The sequence below is a fragment of the Chinchilla lanigera genome, unplaced genomic scaffold (genome assembly GCF_000276665.1).
Source record: "Chinchilla lanigera isolate Chin_1 unplaced genomic scaffold, ChiLan1.0 scaffold00116, whole genome shotgun sequence".
In the NCBI taxonomy this organism is placed as follows: Eukaryota; Metazoa; Chordata; class Mammalia; order Rodentia; family Chinchillidae; genus Chinchilla; species Chinchilla lanigera.
In genome coordinates this window covers 3,825,100-3,846,199 of record NW_004955517.1, presented here as the reverse complement: position 1 = coordinate 3,846,199, position 21,100 = coordinate 3,825,100, and the positions used below count along the sequence as shown (strand labels likewise).

The 21,100-nt window shown below is 48.4% G+C and overlaps 1 protein-coding gene across 1 annotated transcript in view; it reads left to right on the top strand.

Annotated features, from left to right (window-relative positions):
• Positions 1-21,100, top strand: part of Ptprg (protein tyrosine phosphatase, receptor type, G) — a gene marked incomplete at its 5' end in the record, with an annotated part of 676,568 nt that overhangs the window by 506,710 nt on the left and 148,758 nt on the right. The window contains 1 exon segment of the mRNA XM_013506946.1: positions 12,630-12,696. Within this exon segment, the coding sequence (XP_013362400.1) occupies positions 12,630-12,696 (67 nt within the window).

Here is a 21,100-nt window from a genome sequence, read left to right as displayed (position 1 = left end):
AACCCTAAGAAGAGAATTAGTATATTGCTTATATAGCTGCCTGAAGTCAGTATGATTAATTTCTTTTCATTGCCTGGGGATTTCAACTTAGATTAGAGGGTATCACTACACCAGGCCTGGTACTGATCGAGCTAAGGAGCATTCTGAGAGTGGGAGAGGATTGGGAGCAATAAGGTGTTTTAAGAAAAGCACATAGCTGGGGGTGTAGCTCAGTAGTGGAGCAAAACACATGCTTAGCGTGCACAAGGTCCTGGGTTCCGGCCCCCGTGCTGTGCCACTCCCAGCCCCCAAGGTTACTATTTTTGTTTAGCAAGCAAGCCATTCAGGTATTATGGTAACCACCAGTATCTTGAGAGGCATAGTCAATAAATAGGTTGTTGTGTCAGTTCCCATAACAGGTGAAAGATTAATGTTGTCCTTATCTGCAGGTTAAGGGATTGAGTGTCTAGGAAGTGGAGTGACTTCCCCAAGTCCCCCGTCTGGCGAGGGCCTGGACCTCGAGCCGGGAGGCCTGCACAGCTCACCCTGCTGCTTGACGGTGGTGCGCGTCCCATCCCGTGCACATGAGCTTGAAGATCTGTGCTGACACTGGGCCTCTGCCCTTGGGTGCCATTGGAATGAAGCTCAAATGTAGCATCACTGCTATGCTGCTGCCTTTCCTAAAATGGCACATCCCTCCTTCGTGTGCTTTGTTATTGAAAACCGTCTTTCCATAACCTGCATCAAGTTGGCGATGGTTTCTAGAGAAGAGAGATAAATAGTTTTCCACCAGCACATCATTAGATAAGTCCAGCATGGTATTTTCATAGGGGGGATTCTCCACAGCAGTAAAAATGAACTGCCGACGCACCGGAAACGCGGGTGTGTCACAGATGCAGTGATGCGGGAAAGCAGTTGGAACACAAGACCGGCTGTGACCCTCTCAGCAGTGCATATGTGTGGAATATCGGGGACTTGAATGGAGGAGTAAGGGGCCAAGGATATTGGAAATGTCTGTCTTCACCTGGCTGAGGTTGCCTGGCTATGCACTGCATGAAAATTCACCCAGATGCAGGCAGACTTAGGGTTTATGTGTTCGTTTTATGTTATATCGCAGTGAAAACTTAAGCTAAAAAGTCAATCACGGCTGAGTGTGGTGGTCTCCACCTGCAATCTCAGGGACACTGAGGCAGGAGGATCACAGATTTAAGCACAGCTGGCACAGCTTAGTTAACAAACCTTAAAAAATATGCAAGGGGCTGGGAATGTAGCTCAGTGAGGAGGCCCTGGGTTTAATCTGCATTATCACACACACAAAAAATAAACAAATAGGTAAAGGTGACTCACAGTGCGGACTTCCTATGTGACCTCAGTGTTTACAGAGCTAAACTAAGGACCTTTTGGTCTCTGAGTTGTTTCTTAATGAGACTCTTTGTTGGCACCCAACTTAAATGTGGGTCAGTTACCTGACAACCTGGAGAGCTAATACACAGGAGTAATTCAACAAATAGTTTTGAAGGTTCAGAGGAACAGATTGGTATGTCACCACACATTCACTGCAGCACACGTGCTGTGTTCGCAGAGAATTCTACCAGGGTCTGCGTGTCATTCCTTCTGTGACCCTCAGCACGGGAGCTGAGGGAGGAGTGTTCTAGGCAGAGAGCGCGGCAGGCGCAGAGGTCTGCAGGCAGTGAACGTGCGGAGCACCTCAGTGAAAGCAAGGAGGCCGGCGGGTTGGAGAGGTGGTGACAGGCATGCGTTGGGATTAGATGTAATTTTTAGAAGATCATTCTAAATCAGTGGCTCTCGGCCTGCCTGGGTGTCAGAATCATGTAGGGAGCCTGTATATGCCAGCTGCCCTGGCCACACTAGGAGTCCTCATTCTGTCATCGTTTGGGCTTGGGTTTTTGGTTTTCGGCTTACAAACGTGATTCCAGTGGGCAGCCGGGGTGGGAACTGCTGGTCTGCTCCACAGGGAAGGGGTTGGTGGCACAGGAGGGAAAGTGCAAGAGGCTGGAAGTGGTTTGGGTTCAAGATGGTGGTGGCCCAGACTGGGTTAGAATGGAGCAGCTGGACAGAAGTGGATTCAGATTCAAGGTGCATTTCAGGGACAGAATTTTCCAGCATTTCTGAAGCATTGGGTGTGGGAGCGACAAGAACGGTAGGAAATTATTCCCAGGCTTGAAGATTTGGTCTTCTGGGTGAGAATATGTTCCCATTTTATTGAAATGAAAGATTAGAAGACGAGAGTTTAGCCTGGCAGCGAGGGGTCCTGACTGACTGAATTTAGCTCAGATAGTTGGTCTGTCCATGAGCAGAAGGAGGAGTGTTTTGGATCTTGGTGTGTGTCTGGTTGGGCTGCAAGCAGGGCGTGCTGGGCTCCATGGGAGATGAATGGCTGTGTGCCTCAGCTTTTAGAATCTTAGATGTATGAGCAACTCTGCTAAACAGTCACTCAACCCTTTTACCAATCCTATGAGATTAGGAGTAATCCCCATTTCACAGGTGAGGAAATTGAGGCAAAACTAGACTGCAATGTCCATTTCCAGGACTGCACAGCTATTAAGTAGAAAAGCAGAATTTTAAACCTGAGTCTACCAACCTGCTTTCTACCAAAAACCCTGCCCTTAACCACCAACTAGTATTATATACCCAACTCACCATATCTGAGATGACCTAATTGCAAAGAGATCATGTTCATTTTTTAGATGGAGTTGCATGTTCCCAGGCCCTTGTCGACCATAGTTTTAACAGTAAGCCCCACCCCCGTTGAATGCTACCTCTGCTCTCTCTTCCTCCCCCTGGGGCATTTCTCCAGCTGCACTGTGAGAAGAATTGAAAGCACCTGGGCGCTGTTGCTTAACTCAGTAGACTACATGCTCTGTGAAGAAGTCGTATTATTTTCTCAAAGGAGAGAAAGTTGGCCCGGTGAGGCAATGATTGCTGGGAACAAACTTTCTACTTTTACATTTTCTTCTGCTACAAATGGCCCATTCTATCAATCACGGCCTGCTGGGAAAGACTGCGTCTTCCCTCATTGCAGTTTAGTGTTATCCTCTGTTGAACTCAGGTGCATTTTCAATACAGAGCCGAACTATTCAGTTAGCACTAACCTGAGTCCTGTCTGAGATCGGGCTGGACTTTACTTAGACGATTTCTTACTGGAAAGGAATTCCCCTACTGAGTGGATTAATGGATATTTGTCCACTGAAATCATCTACTTGTAGCCCCCGAAACTGCTTAACGTAGTGTCTGAAGTCAGATGTGTAGACAGCTGTAACGGAAGCCCCTGAAATCAGTTTTCAGTGTTTGTGTGAAGGATAGAGTTCCGATGAGTTAACAGATCTGTTTCAGAGGACGGTGACGTGGAGCCTGAGTCTCTCTTGCCACGTCAGGCAGCAACCCCTTCTCACGAGAGCATGGTCGGGCCTGGGGACTGGCCAGGAGGTCCTGCTCGGAAGTGTGAATTAATGCTTAATCCTCTTCAGCGACTGAGGTAATGGAGCAATCGTTCAGTGCTCTAGAGTAAGTGCGGAAGAGAAGCCCCCTCCATGGGGCGTGGCCTTTCCCCTCGATTGCTGTGAATGTGGAGCCTCAGCTGCTCCTGCGCCATGCTGGGCCGCATCTTGCTCGGGACACTGTTCGTACTCAAGGCCCGGCGTTGCCCGCTGCAGTGTGCTGGTTTTCTGTTGCGTACACATAAAAGCTACCAAAAATTCCGTCTCGGAACTGACTATGGATGTTTATTTTCTCCATGTGGGGCTTGCTTATTATTTTTGTCAGATCTGTCAGGTTGGAAACCTGCCTTCTAAACACATTGCTTCTCCCCCACTCCAGACACCGTGACAGAGCATGGCTGCTGGGGTCGGGGCAGGTCAAGGGCTTGCTCGGGGGAGGGAACTGCCTTTGCGGAGCGGAGGCTGCCGCCTACGGCAGCAAGGACCCTCCTCCCACACGGCACTGGACCGTTGGCTCATGAGGACGAAGGGTAATCTGTTCAGTGCCATATCCTATTCCAGGTCCTGGCCCTTGGGTGTCTATTCCTGTGTAAACATTGCTATAAACCTAGCCGCTTAAAACAACACACGTTTGTTTTCTCCCAGGTTCCGTGGGGCCTGTGGCTCTTACCAGGCTGCACACGGGTCAGCTGGGCCGAGGGCGTGGCTAGAAGCATATCTAGGGACGCTTTCATGTTCTAGCTCATTTAGGGTGCGGGCAGTGTCTGAGGAGCTCAGTTCTCCCTTAGCTGCTGGGCAGACCTGCAGCTCCTTGTCCCATAGCCTCCCGTGTGGCCGTTTCCTTCGCCAAGGCTTGTGAACTGTTACCACCGTCCTGTTGGATGGAGTTGAGAATTTTGTGTGTTCAGATCATAAAAGTGAAGACCCATTGCCTTTGCTTCATTTTCTGGATCAGAGCCAGCCACGGAAGCCACCCCACTGAGTCCTCCCCACTGACCCTCCTCCAGGGGAGGAGACCGCTCACCGGCCTGAGGAGCTGGAGTCGGGGCTCGCGGAGATCCAGTTAGAGGCAGCGCCACGGTCTGCAGTAGACCCTCATTTTGTTGAGTGAATGAGCTTAAGAGCTGAGTCTTACAATTTGGGCTGAGAGCATTGTCCAGCACCCCTCCCCGCCCTGTCCTCTTTACACAAACTCTGTGGTTGGAAGTGGACCAGGACCTTGCCCATGCCAGACAAGCAGTCTCTCACAGAACCTCGGGCCAGTTTCTAATATTTTATACATGATACCTGTCAGATGTTCACCTGGTCTTCACCCAGACCATCTCTAATAATGCAAAATGACGGCCTTAGCTACTCCAGGGGAGGCATTTTTCCAGCAGAAGGATCAGCGTGGCAACCCCTGTGATCCATATGCCTCGTCTCTTAGATTTCTCATGCCGCGTACATGGTAGAGATTTCAGGCAGTCCCATACAGCGCTCTCCGGATTCGAGTCTTTTGTAAATGGAGTGCCCCGAGCAGCTTTTTGCCTCGAGAGAGTGAAACAGCAGAGGTGAGAGTTCACATCTAATGTGTTTTGGTTGAAGTCACTTGCTGCGCATGGAAACAGACAGCTCTGCTTTCTCCCCTAAGCCTTTGATATTGCTGGAGCTCTTCAGTGCATGGCGGGATTATTAACAAGGGAAAGTCAACGTTGTCTGGCACCACCACGCCGAATCGAGAGGAACTTGCAGGCAAAGTCACTGAACCTGAAATAAGCTTGTTTTGCCCCAGGCTCCCCCAGATCGGGTACTTTTTTTCTTTCTTTTTTAATTCAAAGGTCACGACAATATCAGTATGAAATGGTTTGGATTATAGCTTAAGACTGTAGGTCATGCCTTGCTAGGGTGGAATTTCTTCTTTGCCTCTTTCTGCTTCAGGAGCACGCTTTTCTTTAAAAAGATTGGCAAGGGTGGAACAGGGGCCTCCAAGACCCTGTTATGAGTTGCTGTAAAGACCCCACCACCTCTCTCGGCTGTGAGACACAGAACCTTAAAAATACAGCAGACAGAAATCCCCATTTGGCCCCTGTGGAGGTACCTTAGCCGGATGCCCCAGCCTGCCTGCCGCTCTCGGCTTGTGCTTTAGCTCTGAGATGAAGTGTTGGGTGAATTCAAAGCCGGAGCAAATGAAATTGTGTACCCCGCCCAGGACAGTGTGATGCTCGTGAAGATAAGAAACCTCTATGACAGCGATAGCCAGGTTAGCTTCTGGCATCACCTGCAGCTGTGCAGACTGGTCCTGGCCTGGCTGGTGCCCTGGGGGGCTGGCTTTTCCAGTAATGGGAACCACCAAGGCAAGTCTGACGACTGGGGAGATGGCACAGAGAGTGGTCACTTTAAGTAGAATCGGAGCACAGGGTGCATTTCCTCAGTGGCTTTCTCTGGCTGCACATCACAGATCCCTGGAGGTGAATAACTAGTTCATTGACTTGTTTCCGCCAGTATTCTGAATTAATGGTAAGTAAGCCCCGTCAATGCTCAGCTCATTGGGGGGGACGATCCTATTAGCATGCATAATTGTGTTTCCTTTTCATATTAATCCTTCCTGCGGTGGAAGAATTAGGAGTTTCTCATCTGCTGATGGAAAGCAGTCCCAGGAGTCTGTCAGGTGCTGGAAGCGGGTGATGATTCGGGGCCTGGCCCTTGCCCTGTGACAGGGGCGGCTCTCCACGGAGGGGCCTTGGTAGTGTTTCGCATGCTTGTTAGGTGAGACTCAATGTGTGATCCTGGGATTTTGGAAGTCAGGTTTGAAGCCGCGTTTGGTTACTTCCGCCCTCAAGGACTGAGCGCCTCTGCAGGTCCTTTCCCGCTGCCACGCCTCCTCCTGGCCACGGTGTTTGTCTGTCTCTCAGCTTAATTAATGGCAGCTCGGGGTGCTAAATGTACCCACACCTCTGATTCTGTTTTTGTGATCTTGACAGTCAGGAGAGAACAGAAAATGATTTGGGGATGTCGAAAACAAATGTTTGCATCCAAAGCTGAGGCTGTAGTCTGCACAAGAAATAAAGTAGCATTGGTGAGCATGAATGAGTCAGGAGAGGAAGGGTGTTTCCAGGTAGCTCTGCAGTCAGTGGGTTACCGCTACAGTCATCTTGAGCATAGACAAGTTCCCTAAATTATTGACAGGTCTCTGTCTGGTCAGTGCCCCGGGAAGAGCTAACGGAAGTGCAGAGGTGTGAGAAGAGCCAGCTTAGAAATCGTTTGTACCAGGAAGTTCCTGACAGCAGTTTAGACCACAGTCTAGTGAATGGGAACCCAGGTGTTGCGTTCTGAGTGAAAGAAGCCACGGTGCCCTCTGTGTGTGGCCGTTTAGGCAACAGGTGCCGAGGAGAGAAGAGGCCAGTGTGAAATCAGATCTCACAGGAGCGTGTGCCGAGGAGAGAAGAGGCCAATGTGAAATCAGATCTCACAGGAGCGTGTGCCCTCGTCCTGCCCAGAATGTCAGTGTCCGAAAGCACAGTTGCCTGCTCACCGGAGGGCAGGATGGCATCACCTGTGTGACTCGGGAGGCTGCGTGCAGTGTCCGGTCCCACCGTGTGTCACGTCCCCGGCAGCCGTGTTAGTGCTGCAGCCATCTCCCCTCGGCAGGCATAAGTTCTCTTTCCCACAAGAGGGTAGTGGCTGGATGTGACGTTTACGGGACTAAAGGAGCAGCTGGCGACGTCAGATTCAAGGCAAGCGGGTTGTCTTGGCCATCCTATTTAGCAGATGGCCAGGACTTGATAGATTGAAAATTATTAGGCTCTAAGACAAGGGCCAAATGGCACAGGGGGCAGGAAAATGGAACGGCGGCGCAGATCTGAATGTGGGCACGCGTGCTGTGATGGGGCCTCCTGGCCTCCGTTTCCTTCCACTTCCAGTGGGAGTAAGTGCAGGTCCTCACGTAGAGCCTGGGTTCTAGAATGCATAGACAATATAACTATATAGATATATCTATCTGTATAGAGAGAGATACAGATATGTATAAATTATAGAGATATACATACCATATAGAATATACTACAATCCATGTGATGCCATATGTGTATACAGTATATAGGTACATGCCTAAATATTGTTGATAAATGACTACTAGTTTCATAATTGGTTGAATCCACATGGTGAGCTGTGAGGTTAAATTTTACAGAGTTTAAATTTCATCAGCATGTGTGTGTATTTGGCCTGTAGTCCAAACCTGCACGCCATAGTGCTCTGTGTGCCAGTGTCTCTGTGTACTTCGGATATATCCAGTGACGACTGGAAGGCGTAACCCACCCCCTCCGTCAGGTTTGTGTGCCATCCTTTCGAGGATGACGAATGCCATGAAAGCGGCTCTTAAAGGGAAGTGCCAGGAGCTAAGTTCTGTGATGAGAGCAGGAGCTCTGAAGGGAGAGGGGGTGTCTATTTCTTCTAGTCCATTTAAGCTCCTTTGCACAACTGCTGCCTTCTCAGTATTACCGCGTAACTCCTTTGATCTTAAAGTAGAAGGCAGCTAGTTGTAAGAGCCAGGAAGACTCCTCATGTGGCTTTAAAAGGAGCAGCATATTACAAAATTGAGTGGATGTCAAATAAAACATAAATTTGGAGCTTTTGAAATGTGAGCTCAAAGAGGTATTACTTTGAGAGCCAAACACATTGAGAAACTCAGGAAAAACGCCGTTGTTCGACATTCATTTAAATTTGAGGGTTTAGGTTAACTTGTTTCCCGTCTCTTTGGGGATGCTGCTTTCTTATTCAGCACTATACTCTGAGCTATATTCTGTCCAAGAATACTGTGAGATCGGGTCTCTACTGTGCAGACGAGGACGTGAAGCTTCAGGGGCACTTGCTGATTCAGAATTCCCTTTTTGCACCCTCTCATGGCCTCCTGTACCCTGGAGAGTAGAATGTCAATGCAAGTTGCTAAAAGTATTCTCCACTATCATCATATTAAAGCTGCCCAAATTGCTTAGCTTATGTGCATAATTTTTAAAGTGGCAAATTGATTGAAACAGTGAGTAGAAAGGATTGTTTCAGTTAGGATTGTACCTTCCTGGGGAAAATCCACTTACTAGCGTGCTGTTTGGATTTCCCATCCTAAGTGCTAGAACGAAGACTCAGATTGGAGAATGAGCTCAATATTATTAGTTTTTTTGACCAGCCAACAAATCCATTTTCTCTTTCTCTTCATCCATCTTAGGAACCCCAGCGGTACACACCAGCAGTAGAGCTTGTGCAGCTGGATGGACGGTGGAGAGGGCTTTCCATTCATGGAGTTATTTAGAATATAGGGTCAGATCTTTGAGCTCAGATGAGGCGTCGTCTGAGTTGTGCACACAGAGAAGCTTTGAACACAAGTGAACAGCAAGTGAACTTGGCTTAGGCTGCCTGGCTATTTTCCTCTCCTGTGACCTACAAATATTATCAGAGGGTGTCAGTCACGGAAGATTAGGAGCACTTCCTTTGAGCCTTCACATCATCAGACAAGACCAGATGCATTACAGGGTGCCCCTAACTGTAAAATAGCTCATCTCAGTGTGGATGGAACATGCACACTATAATCCCCCTCATCTGCAGGGGATACCTGAAAATACAGACAGTGCTAAGCTCTGTATGTGCTGTAAATTCTCTTACATGCACATAGCTATGATAGAGTTTGATTTATATACAGTATTAGTCACAGTAACAGATTTACAACAGCTACCTAATGATAAAGTAAAACAAGTGTAACCATATACTGTAACAAATTTGCCAGCCTCAAGACTCTTGAAATTTGGGATTGCTGTAAAGTAAAATACGGGTTTCTTGAACACAAGCGCTGTGATATTATTGTGACTGATCTGATAACCTAGGAGAGTCCTCGGTGACTAACGGACAGGTAGCTAATACAGTGTGGATACTCTGGGCGGGAGGATGGTTTATGTTCCAGACAAGGTAGAGCAGGGTGGCCTGAGATTTCATCATGCTACTCAAAACCATGCGCGATTTAAACCTTTTTTGTTTCTGAGCTTTTCCATGTAAAATGTTCAGGCCACAGTTAACCATACATAAGTGAAGCTTCAGAAAACAAAATCACGGCTATAGGGGGACTAATGTATCGGGGAATTGTTGCCATAGTTCAGGATGGTTGACACCGTTTTGGAGAAATGCATAAACTCATCAGGCTTATAATATGCAATCTCAGCAAGAAACCTTTAAGGAAAAGTTTTGCATAAGCAAAATTGTATTTGTTAGGAAAATTATTAATATAGCCTCTTATCCTTCTCCTCTACACATATTTTTAGAAGCTGTAGTAAATTTTGCTGTAAAACAAATGATGCCAATTAGTTAAAATAACAATCATTTTATTATATCCTACTTCTGTAGACTAGCGGGTAGAAAAGGCGGGAGCCAGTCAGCTGGGTCTCTGCAGAGCGCACGGATAGCTCAGCTGGGGCCAGAGGCCTCCATGGACACACTCGCCTGCCTAGTGGTTGGCACCTAGCAGCGCCTCAGTGGTGGCTGCTGTGTCTGCAACCTGTGCTCTCTTCCAGGGGGCTAACTTGGGTTTCCTTATCTGCTGGCCTTGGGATTGCAAATGCTCTGTGAGCTTCTGTCTGCAAGCACTCGCTGATTCCTCTTTAGCCAAAGCACATGCACAAATGTAGTTTCAAAAGATAAAATTGACATACACTCTTGATGGAGAAGTGGCACAGTCAAAGTGTGTAAGTAGCAAGGATGAGAGGAGTCTGGGGCCATTCTGATGCGTCACACAGATAATAGAGTGCGTACAGGTAAACTAGTAGGAGCATCTCTGCCAGACCAATTAAGAGACCGCCTGTGTTAATCTGTTTCCTGTCACTGTCAGGAAATACCAGAGGTAATTAACTTACAAAGGAAAAGGTTGATTTTGGTTGTGGAGGTGCAGTCCATGATCAGGTGGTCCTACTGCTTGGACTTGAGTCAAGATAGCACCTTGTGGGAGGGCAAATGGCTCACCTCTGAAGCCAGGGAGCCAAAAGGAAAGAGGAAAGGGCTTGAGTCATGCAAAAAAAATCCTTTCAAGGACATGCACCCAGTAACCTAAAGACCTCCTGCTAGGCCCCTTGTCCTAAAGGTTTCAGCACCTTACAGCAGTGCCTCTCCGTAGAGCCTTGGGAACACTCATGCAAACCACAGAACTTCTTTTTATCAATAGCCTTTCTTTGACATGGGATCCTTCCCTAGGCTCTTATTTTACTGCATTCTGGACTTTGGAAGTATGGCCACATTTTCTGGTTAGATTATCTTGTTTTGCCTTCTTGAGTTGTGATTTCTTTTTAATACCACATTCTGATCAATGACTTCCTGTAATACAGACGCAGAATTTCTTCAGATACCCTTTTGCGTTGGTGTGTTCGGTGGATGTTCACCTTTCAAGAATGTTTCATCCTTGAACTAGTGTATTCAACTCCCAGCTTGAGCTTCTTCTCAGATAACTGGGAGGCTTTCTCGGCAGCTCCCAGACTTCTGTCTGTCTGATCTGTTATACTGGGTCCTGGTGCACAGATTCTTTTTTCCCCATGCCTGTAGTGTTTATGACATACTTCCAGGTTTCATAGTAGTTCGTTAGTCTGTAAACGTGACTACACAGTGATACCTGAGCTCTGAATCTGGCACACCTCGGGCTGCAGCCATTCAGAGGGAATCACCGTTAACTCAAGAAGCATCTGTCTCACCAGGGTTTGTCGGCCTTGCCCTCTGCACCACTGACCTACCCAGCCCGGCAGTTTTCCTTGGGGGACTCACCTACTGGAGCAGTTAGCAGCAGTCCTGGCCTCCTCCTTTTTGATGTTAGTAGCTCCTCCTCCTCTTCTGTCTCCCCCTCCATCCCTACTTGTGACACCCAAAAAAATCTCTGGGTACTGTCACTTGTCCCCTTAGGGAGCAGAACGACCCTCAGCTGACAACCCCAGCTTTTGCTGGAGCTGCTGAAGCAGAGGCCAGGAGGGAAAGCGTGAAGTGTGGGTTATTATCTGCGAGCACGAGCTAGGTGCAGCGGCCCAGCAGAGGCTATATGGGTAGGGAGGAGTATGTTAAAATTTCACCTAGGGATGGCTCTGGACTCCTCTGAATTAACTAACCTACAACGTCAAACTGAGTCTTGCTACACTTTGAAAGATTCATCAATATCTCAACTTCATTATGTTAGAAGTGGATTAGTGGTAAATACTATCCCTGAAGAGGAAACAGGAGGGGGCAGGAGCTTTGGTGACCACAGATAATGGATTTTGAAAAGCTCCTTATTTTGGAAAAAATTAAACATTAAAAATGAAACACAAAAGTAGAGAAGATATATCATGACCCATCCTGTTCTGATCACCCAAGGTCATAAGTGATGGATGGATGGATCCAGTTTCTGGTATCTGCGCCTCACTCTCGCCCCCTGCTGTCCACTTGGGTTATTTGAAGCAGATTTCTGGTGGCGTTTCATTGGCAAACATTTCAAAGTGTATCTACGACAAAGTACCTAAAAATGATAATTGTAATGTGCTGATGTGATTTTAATCTTCTGATGAGGGCAAGAATAGGAATTTCTGCTAAGTACTATCAGAAGGGAAAAGGAAAGTCAGTGGGATTCAGGACAAATAGGCTCGGCTTTGGAGACATCAAAAAGCTCCGAAGAACATGAAGATGGGGACGCTGGCTGTTTGAGCTGCTCACTCTGCTGCCTAGCTTTGAGCGGCTCTTACAGATGCCCCTTCTACGGCGGGTTCTTCACAGAGGCTGGGGTTCTTACAAAGGAGAGCAGGCTGCCAGGGAACTGATGCCTTTTCTGAGGAGGGAAAAAAATCTCCAGAAGGTATTGAAATATTCAGTCAGTGACGGATGGCTCTCTGATGACTTTCAATGACTTTTTAGCTGATCAGGGCCCACTTTTAATAAAACAAAGCAGGAAGAAAGTCTTGCAGTTGCTTTTTAAGATTTTGCTAGGACTGTGGTATTTCTCTCCTGTTATAATGTATTCTGAGAAGTTTCTTTCTTTTGATTTAGACCTCCTCACTTGATTTTATTATGTTGTAAATCTCTCACATTTGGTGAGAGCCGTGGTAGGTGTGAGACCTAAACAACTTGCTAGATAACATCTATTTCCCCTTTCTCTTTGGGAGATTAAACTGAGGCTGCTGTATTTGATGCCAGGATAGATTTAACCAATCATGTTTTCTTTACATGTAGGTCAGTCCGAGGGACAATTCTGCACTGGATCCTATTATCCATGGGTTGAGGGGCGTCGTACATCATGGTAAGTAAGCCACATATCCTTCTTGCGCTGGAACGCGAGGGCTCGGATCTCCACCTGGAGGCACCAGGTTATCTTGCAGAGGACGGGACGAAACTCATTCCTCATCCACTGATATTGAAGGGCACTAGGCCCATTATTTGGTGGGTAAAGAGCACACTCATAGGTTACCTGCAATGGAGCTGGGTTAGCAGGCAGCCATTTGTTTGTCTTCAGGTGCCGACTGGAATGCACATGTGGTAAATCACGCTGCCCTGAGATACGGTATATTCTTAATGTTGAACCTGCCGTTTGTCTCATCTCTCTCCTAAAAATATCCTTCTTTGAAGTGTCTTTTCACGTACAATTTTTTTTATTTGCCTCTGAGATTTAGGGGACAAAACTAAGTAGCCAAGACAAGCCATCAAACATTACAGCATGGGGCTCAGAGTTGTTATGCAGCTGGTAGAACAGAAAAGGCAGTGCGGATGTGTGCGCAGCAGACACCTTATCCTCGGGCAGAAAGCTAGGAGAGAAAGTAAGATAAATGGCTTCTGTCTCTTCCAACTGGTTTTTATTGGAGGAATTTCCCTGCAACTTTATTATCAGCAATGCATCATTACCCATGATATCAGGAGCCTCTAATTTCAAAAGTACCCTTGTCACAGTGAGGTGTGGAGTCTGGATCTAATGTAATGATTTGCAAAGTTTTAATAATCTAATTAGAATTCCAAAGACATTGACAGAAATAGCATTAGTAACCATAATAAATTTCCCTTCAGTCCCACAGCTGTGATAAAATCTCTTCACACCTTTGGGGAGGACTGTCTTCAGATATAAGCCAACTCTGTAGAGCTTGACAGACACCCTCTTTTCCAGGGAAACTCTAGGTTGTGAGGGTTTGATCAAGTAAGATGTGGATTAATTGTTCTGTTCTTAAAATTGTTCAGTTGTGCAACAAGTAACAATATTAAACCAAATGAAAGTAGAGAAGTCAGACGACTGACAACATCCCACACAGTTGTGCTTTAGGAAGTTCTCACTGACCCTTCAGGATCCCAAGTCTCAGTGTCAGTACAGGCACCGATGTGTGAGGAAGGCTCTGTCCCTGTGAGGGAATCCCTCCCCAGAGCCCCGGAATGCTGCCTCCTGGGGGCAGGCAGGCTTGCAGCATGGGAATCTTGAGAGGGACACAAACCTTCCTTGTAAGCCGTTGCCTGTGGGAATAGTTCACCTGGCTCTGGAGGGTCGGAGCGGCCTGGGATGCGGCTTCAACCCCGCTCTCAACTGGAAAGTCAGAGGGCACGGGTAAAAGTAACACCTATGAGGACAGTTTGTTTACTTATTCAGAGCGCTGTTGCAGGCCCCGCCCTGTGCGGACATGGAGAAGGAGCATGGATGAAGACAGACGCAGAATGGTTCTCTGGGGGTGGGGGAGGGAGGCCCTGCCTCCTCCTCCTGCTGCAGCTCAGGAGGGTGCCTCCCGGCCTTTGCTGCCTCCTGTCTCCCCTGCGTGCGCCACGGGTGCCCCCCTTGTAAGTCAGGTCTGTTCAGATCATGACTCCTTGGAGGATTCTTAATTAACCTATCGGATTACCCTCCCGTCACTCCCTCCCACACCGTCCGGATTTCTTTCTGCACTGCACTAAAGTATCCTGGGAGGATCTGGGCTATTTACCCAGGTGCAGCTCCCCAGGCCACGCCTCAAGAGTGCAGTAAGCACTGAGCCTGACTGATAGGGGGTGCTCGGCCAAGTGACCATGTCGAGGAAACGCCCAAATGCCCAAGTGGAAACGGTGAGAGACAAAGCTAGCTTAAGGACGCAGACTGAAACCCACTCGGATGTCTGTTTGCTGGGGACGGAAAGGAACGTCAGTCTTCTGACAGGGAACACCCGCTTGAAATAGTCAAGGAGCACTGTCGTTGGAGCTGGAAGCATCTTCCCTTGAAAGTCTCGTGAGGGATTTGCATGATTTGTTAATCTGAAGGAGCATAAATAATTGTACCTTTCACGGAGTCTCTGGCTTCGGAGTGATGATAGAGACGTGTAAGGAGAAGAAAATCAGTGTGGAGTTCTGTAGCAGTGTGGAAATGCCTTTTATTTCTTCAGCTCGGGGAGTCATAGCTGAGCATGTTAATTTTTCATTCATTAAGTGTGTTTTCTTTTTGGAGGGTAGAATCTTACGTGTTCGTGAAGCTCAGTGGCAAGTGAGTAATCTTGTCAGAGCAGCTACCGCCTTGGTCATTTGAGTCTTGGGTGAAGGAGACATCAGGGTGAAGTTTTTTGGTGTCTTTTGTAGTACTAGAGGTGAATGCAGGGCCTTTACACTGACCTATAACTGCAGACCTTTTAAAATTGTGTATTCTGAAACAGATCTCACTAAGTTGCCCAGGCAGGGCTCAAACTTGCTATCCTCCTGCCTCAGCCTCCCAGAGTCCTGAGACAACAGGCATCTCCCACCATGTCCTGCTGCAAAAGAGGTTTGGAGCAGGGCCCCCAGGCCTGGGAAGGATTAAGGGGAGAGGAGCAAGAGCTGGGGTGGGCAGTCTTTGCCCCGTGAGAGTGGAAACCGGGGGAGCGGCTGCAGGCAGCTTTGAGGACCTCCTGTCCAGGCCAGCAGAGACCCCGGAGCAGGTGCAGTCCCGTGTGAGGTCTTGGCTGGAGCATTCCCCCAGGACTGGCTCAGGGTGGGCAGCTGGAAGGCACAGGCGGTCCCCAGCTCCTCACAGCGGCTTCTGTCCAGATGAACATCCGCGGCGCTGCAGAGCTGTGCATCTTCCTTCCAGTGACGTCGGCCCCCTCCCATCCCACGAGGTTTTCTCCCTGATCCGCCTCCTCTGACGCCCAGAGGTTCTCAGACGCAGCAGTGCTCTGTTCTGCCCGTCCTCACTGAGTACAGAGCTGGCCGTGGACTGCGGGGAGCCTCCTCCTGGGGGTTACAGACGCAGGTCACGGCATGGACAGGAGGGAGCAGCGACTTCACTCAGATCTGAGATCGGGGCCTGAGAATGCATAGACGTGGTAGAGGTGCATAAAGCGCTGCTTCTGACCTGTTTCTTAGTAACGTAAATTTTTCATTTTACTGCTGTGGAAACGTGAAGACATGTAAAGAGCGGAAGTGAGGTGACTTGCTGTGGAGACATAAATGGAAGCACTAACGTGTAACTTTTATTTACCCTTCCGGCACCTTGCGCTGAAGAGGAAAGAGTCAGAACTCGCCAGGGCTCTGCTCTGCTCACCCTGCACGCGCGTGGTTGAACAGCGCCTTGTGTATACAGAAAACAACTGAGTAGCCACACATCTGAAGTTTTTGGGTTGTGCACTTTCTGTTCTTTCATGCCCCGGAAGAGATTGCAGTGGCCTGGGTGGGTGCCTGGGCACTTACTGTCGCAGGTCGTCAAGACACTAACCACTCGCTCAGGCGGGTCACCTAAGGACTACTTTGCTCTTCCTAAAAGGAAACTTGGCGGTGGGGGCCTTCTCTTTCCAGCCTCCCCTGGCCGCCATCTTCCTCCCCGCTGGGCGGTGCAGCAGGCAGCTCCCCTGCTGTGGAAGCAGTGAAGGTGAGAAGAGGGGTAGAAACTGCCTCAGACACAGCAGAATCCTCCATTTCAAGGAGGCTGATGTTCCTCCCCTTCTCCCTCCCCTGACTTTTTCAAGGCAGGAAGCTATCAGGAAAGGATAAATAATAATCACCAGAAGGTCCTTCAAATAGTGCCCCCAAGTGAGGCTCCTGCAGGCTTTTCTCTTCAGACCACACCAGAGGAGGCTGGGGCCGGGACGAGCTCAGAACCTGCAGAATCGCTTTCCACCTGAGCAGTTTATCCCTGGTCTCACCTTGGGGAGCTTCTTCCACTTCTCCTGCCCTGAGACACTCGTCGTTTCCTGTTAAACTCTGGACAAAGTCCTAGCACAGCTGGAGTCACTATAGGCCACTAGCAGAAATGGAAGTGAGAAAGGTCATGTGCAAATACATACTGACGGCCTGGAGTGAGGACCCTACAGTAAAGAGTAGCACAGAAGCACCCAGGTCCAGAGGACACAATTACAGCGCCATCCCCAGCCATGGTGAAATGGCAAGAAGGAAGCTCCTCGTACTGGGGAATGTAGATGGTGCCCCTTTAGAAAGCCAGCGTTGTACACGGGTCCCTCCCAGGAACAAGCAATACCGTCCTTGCGTATATACCCAAGAGAAAGGGCCATAGGAATACCTGTGTGTGGGAGCTGTGTTCGAATAGCCCCAAAGTGGAAGCACTCCCAATGCCCACCAGAGGGAGCACAGGTACACAGGTTGTAGCATAGTCACACAGAGACACTGTTCAGCAGCCGGAAATGGTGAACTGACTTACACAGAGCAAAACGGTATATTTTCTGTGATCTCACTTATGTCAAGTTCAAGGGCAACCCAGACCAATCCATGCCGGTGCAAGTCGGGAGAATGGAGAAGGGACACAAGGAAATGTTCTTGGGTGGTAAAACTAGTACATATTTGATCTAGAGGATGATTTTATAAGTATAATAAAAATTACCACATTGTCCCTTAGAGTTATACATTCGACTACTAATAAGTTAAAGAAAGACCATGTATATTACATATTAACTTCTGACAGATATCCTGCCTACAAAGCTTTAGAAAAAGTCTAGCGGCATACCTCAGTCAAATAGTAAACATGCTGAGAGCGTCAAGCACGGGCAAGAATGTGAACGCCGAGGACTCCCACAGGTGCCGTGTGATGAGCCTGTGACAGCCGTTCCGCAGCATCTGGGAAGGTGGTCAGGAGTCCTGCTCCTGTGCGTGTCCCCTCGAGAAACTCAGACATGGCTATGCTAAGATGTGAGTGATAATACGTGTGGCATTCTTTCATCCGAACCTAGAAATGCCTTACACGGCCGTCACTAGCACACTGGGTGTTGTGAAGTGGTATAGTGAAACGTTTTGCCACACTATAAAGGAACAGTTCACCCAGCTGCATGGTGCATCCAGGAACCATGATGTCCAGCGCAGGAAACAGGAGTCTGAGGAGTCTGTTGCATGTTCTTCAACATCAAGCTCAAAAACTAAGTACACGTATCCTGTAGTATTTCAGGGTGCATTTGTAGAAAGTGTGGTTAAAAATACAGTGTATGTTCAAGTTCTTTTTAAAAATGTATTACAGTAAAAGACACATTCCCCCTTATCCCTTTTAGGATACTCCCTTTTGCTCTGTGAATTACCCAATGGTTCTTGCACTTTCTGAAGCACTTCTGGACGTCCTCTTTCAGGAGTGTCTGTACTTGCTGTTGTCGTGGCTGCCTCTGTCCGGGATCAGTTCACAGTGGTTGCCTTTCATGGTCATTTTGACTTTGGGGAAGAGCTAAAAGTCACTGGTGCTAGACCTGGTGGGTGAGGTGCGTGAAGACGCACTAAAACGTTTTTGTGAGGCTGCCTTTTGGTCAAGGGGCACTTGCAGCAGCTGTCACTGTATTTATCGCCGCTCATAAAGACACTCACGAGAGGACTTCCAGATGGCTTCGGAAAATGGCAAGAATGGTGGGGTAAGTGTATCAGAAGCGAGGGGGAGTGTTTTGAGGGAGATTAATGGCACTGTGGCTTTTACTATAACAAACTGTTTAGTTTACACAGTCACTGTATATTTCAATCATACTGCATAGAAGATAAAACTAAAAGGAACGCAAAGTAAGAATTATTTCAAAATGAGTCTGGTGGTGGTGACGTGGGCCCGGCTCGGAAAGTGAGGCCGCGTGTCCTCCAGTTCTGAGTGGCGGCCACACAGCAGGGCTCCCGTCAGATCATTCGCCAGCAGTGTGTTCGTGTTTGCACACCTGTCCATGTGCGTGTTACAGCTCACAGTCAGAGCAGACGATGACCAGCGTTAGTAAGCTACCCAGACACTGCTTTCCTGTGGGACTCCCGGTGTGCCACGGGGCTTCACAACAAACAAAGAGGGGAGCGACGGCGCTTTCCTAAACGCCCCCAAGTTGTCTTGATGGTACGGTTCCAAGGCAGCCAAGTATTGCAGTGAAAAGTTTTTAGGAAAGTGCTCTCACTCCCCTCTTTGTTTGTTGTGAGGCCGAGTGGTACAAGGGAGTCCCACAGGAAAGCACTGCCTGAATGTCGTGCTTTCTGCAGTCCTTGTGGAGTTCAGAGGAGGAAATCAGGAACAAAGGCCTGGGGTGCCCGTCCCGAAAACACAGACTCACCGCTTCCTCGCCTGTGCGTGCTTACTCTGCCCTGGGTGAGGGCATAAGAGCCCACAAGGCGCTGCCCAACCCTCTAAAACTCCCGCGTTCGGCTGCCCTGGTCCTCATGTCACAGACGGCCGGATAGAGCAGGCAGTGGCTGGGTCGCGTGCCCCGGCTCGCACCTGGAGAAGTGGCCCAGCCCAGAGCTAAACCGGGGTCTTCACGACCTAGGCTCCTGCTACTCCCCGCGCAGCTCCCCTCTCTCTGCCGGGCGCCCTGGCTGAGTCTCATCAGATGGGCTCTTTCGAAGGATCAAGTAAAGAAATATTCACGGGGGCCATAATCTGTGGTTGTTGCTCTGGCACCGCTGTGACTGTCGCTGGGGTGTAGAATCTTGAAATAAATTCTCTGTCTGAGGCTCTGTGGTAACATTTTGAAAATACCTTACATGGACTTTGAAAGAGGACACAGTCCGGGACGAGGGACTGGGGAAGAGATTCACCCAGTAAGCAGAGTGGTCACACGTACCATTGCTGCCCCCCAGGCAGAAGCCGGGTCAGAGATGAGCCGAGGTTTGTGGGGTTCTTGTCTGCTTGTATGTGTGGACTTGAAGCTCCCTTAATCGTAGAGTTCGTCCCTCCCCCACCAAGGGAATGCCCAGTAAGCACACTGAGGAGGAAGATTTTCGTCTCCTGGAGAATGTTTTCTTTGTTTCTCTATCCTTGCGATTCTTGCTGCTGCAAAGACTGATATTATATACCTGCAAAGTAATTTTCATGTGTTCGCAGAAATAAGCGGGAGTCTTGTTATTTTAAAATTTGACTCCTTAGAACACAGCGGAACAGACGGTGCTGGCTCTGAGTTCTGCCTCTGAAGCTCAGTGTGTGATCCTCTACAGATGGCCGAGTCTACTCTATCCTTCACATTCCTCTTGCACAATGAGGGTGATGCAGGGGTGTGCCCGTGCGTATTACCGCCAGGTGCACTGCAGGAGCAGGGCCGGTGCCTGCCGAGTGTCCGTGGCCCTCTGCGTCGGGGTAAGCAAGCTAACTGAGCCAAATCTAGCTTGCTCCTTGTTTTTGTAAATGAAGTTGGATTGCCACACTTACTCCTTTACATGCTGTCTGTGGCTGCTTTTGCAGGAGCAGAGCAGAGTGGGGTAGTTGTGGCTGAGAGACCGGCCTGCAGAGCCTTAAACATTTACTCCCTGCCCTTCCCAGGGAAGTTTGCACCGTGCCTCATCTGAATGGTAGTCACTGTGACAGCCGTTGCTCTTCTGACACTGTTGCCTTACCTAGTAGTTTTTGTTGGGATGGTGGAAATACCCACTCCGACCGTCACTGGGACTTCACAGAGATGGGCTGCAGTTTGATCTATCCCCAATGACTGTGTAAACCAAATGTGTTTTAACTGAATTAGTGAGGGTTCTATTTCAGTGTTTACCTTACAGACAGAAAAAAATTCAAATTATTTTCTCCCTTTGAATGGGAAAACTAATGCTATGTTATCTACGGCTCCCTGATAATTTCAAGCACTGGAACACGCGGCAGAATTTCCCCTTTGAAGTTGATGTTTCTATCACTTAATTATATGGAACTTTCCTGAAATGTGCTATAAATATGCAGCACCCTGGTCCTGCCTAATTGGCTCATGTCTGTTCGGATTCAGGAAGGACCAATGTTTATCTGACAACTTTTGATCTCCAAATCTTCTAGAAACAGGCATACGTAAGCCATTTCCACAGTTTCCTGGACTTTGGTGTATCAAAACCATCACCATAGATATAATCTCTTTGTTTCTTTTCTTAGCAAAAGCCAGGAAAGAGGATGCCGGTGGACTATTTTATCACCAGTAGCATTGTTAACAGTAGTGTTAAGATAGAAGACTTCAAAAATGATTCCTTTTAGATTAGATTTGAATTTAAGCTGGTTTTCATTTGGCCAGGCCTCCTTGTCATTTGAGCAGGATTTGGGGAGTCCAGGGAAACGCCTTTTTCCTGATTGTTTTAATGAGAGAGCAAAGAGTAGGTTTAAAATACCCTCAAGAGTCTCCTGGGAAAGAGCTCAGTGCCGTGCCGAGGCAGCCTCGGGTGCTTCTCCTGTCCTGCCGTGCTGTACCTATGTCACCAGGTCTAGGACGGGCGCTGTCTCCTAGTGGGCAAGAGCACAGGACTGGCTCTGAGTTCAGTTCTGTTGTACAGCCGGGGCGAACCCCCTTGCGGCTCAGGTTTCTGCAGCGTGTTGA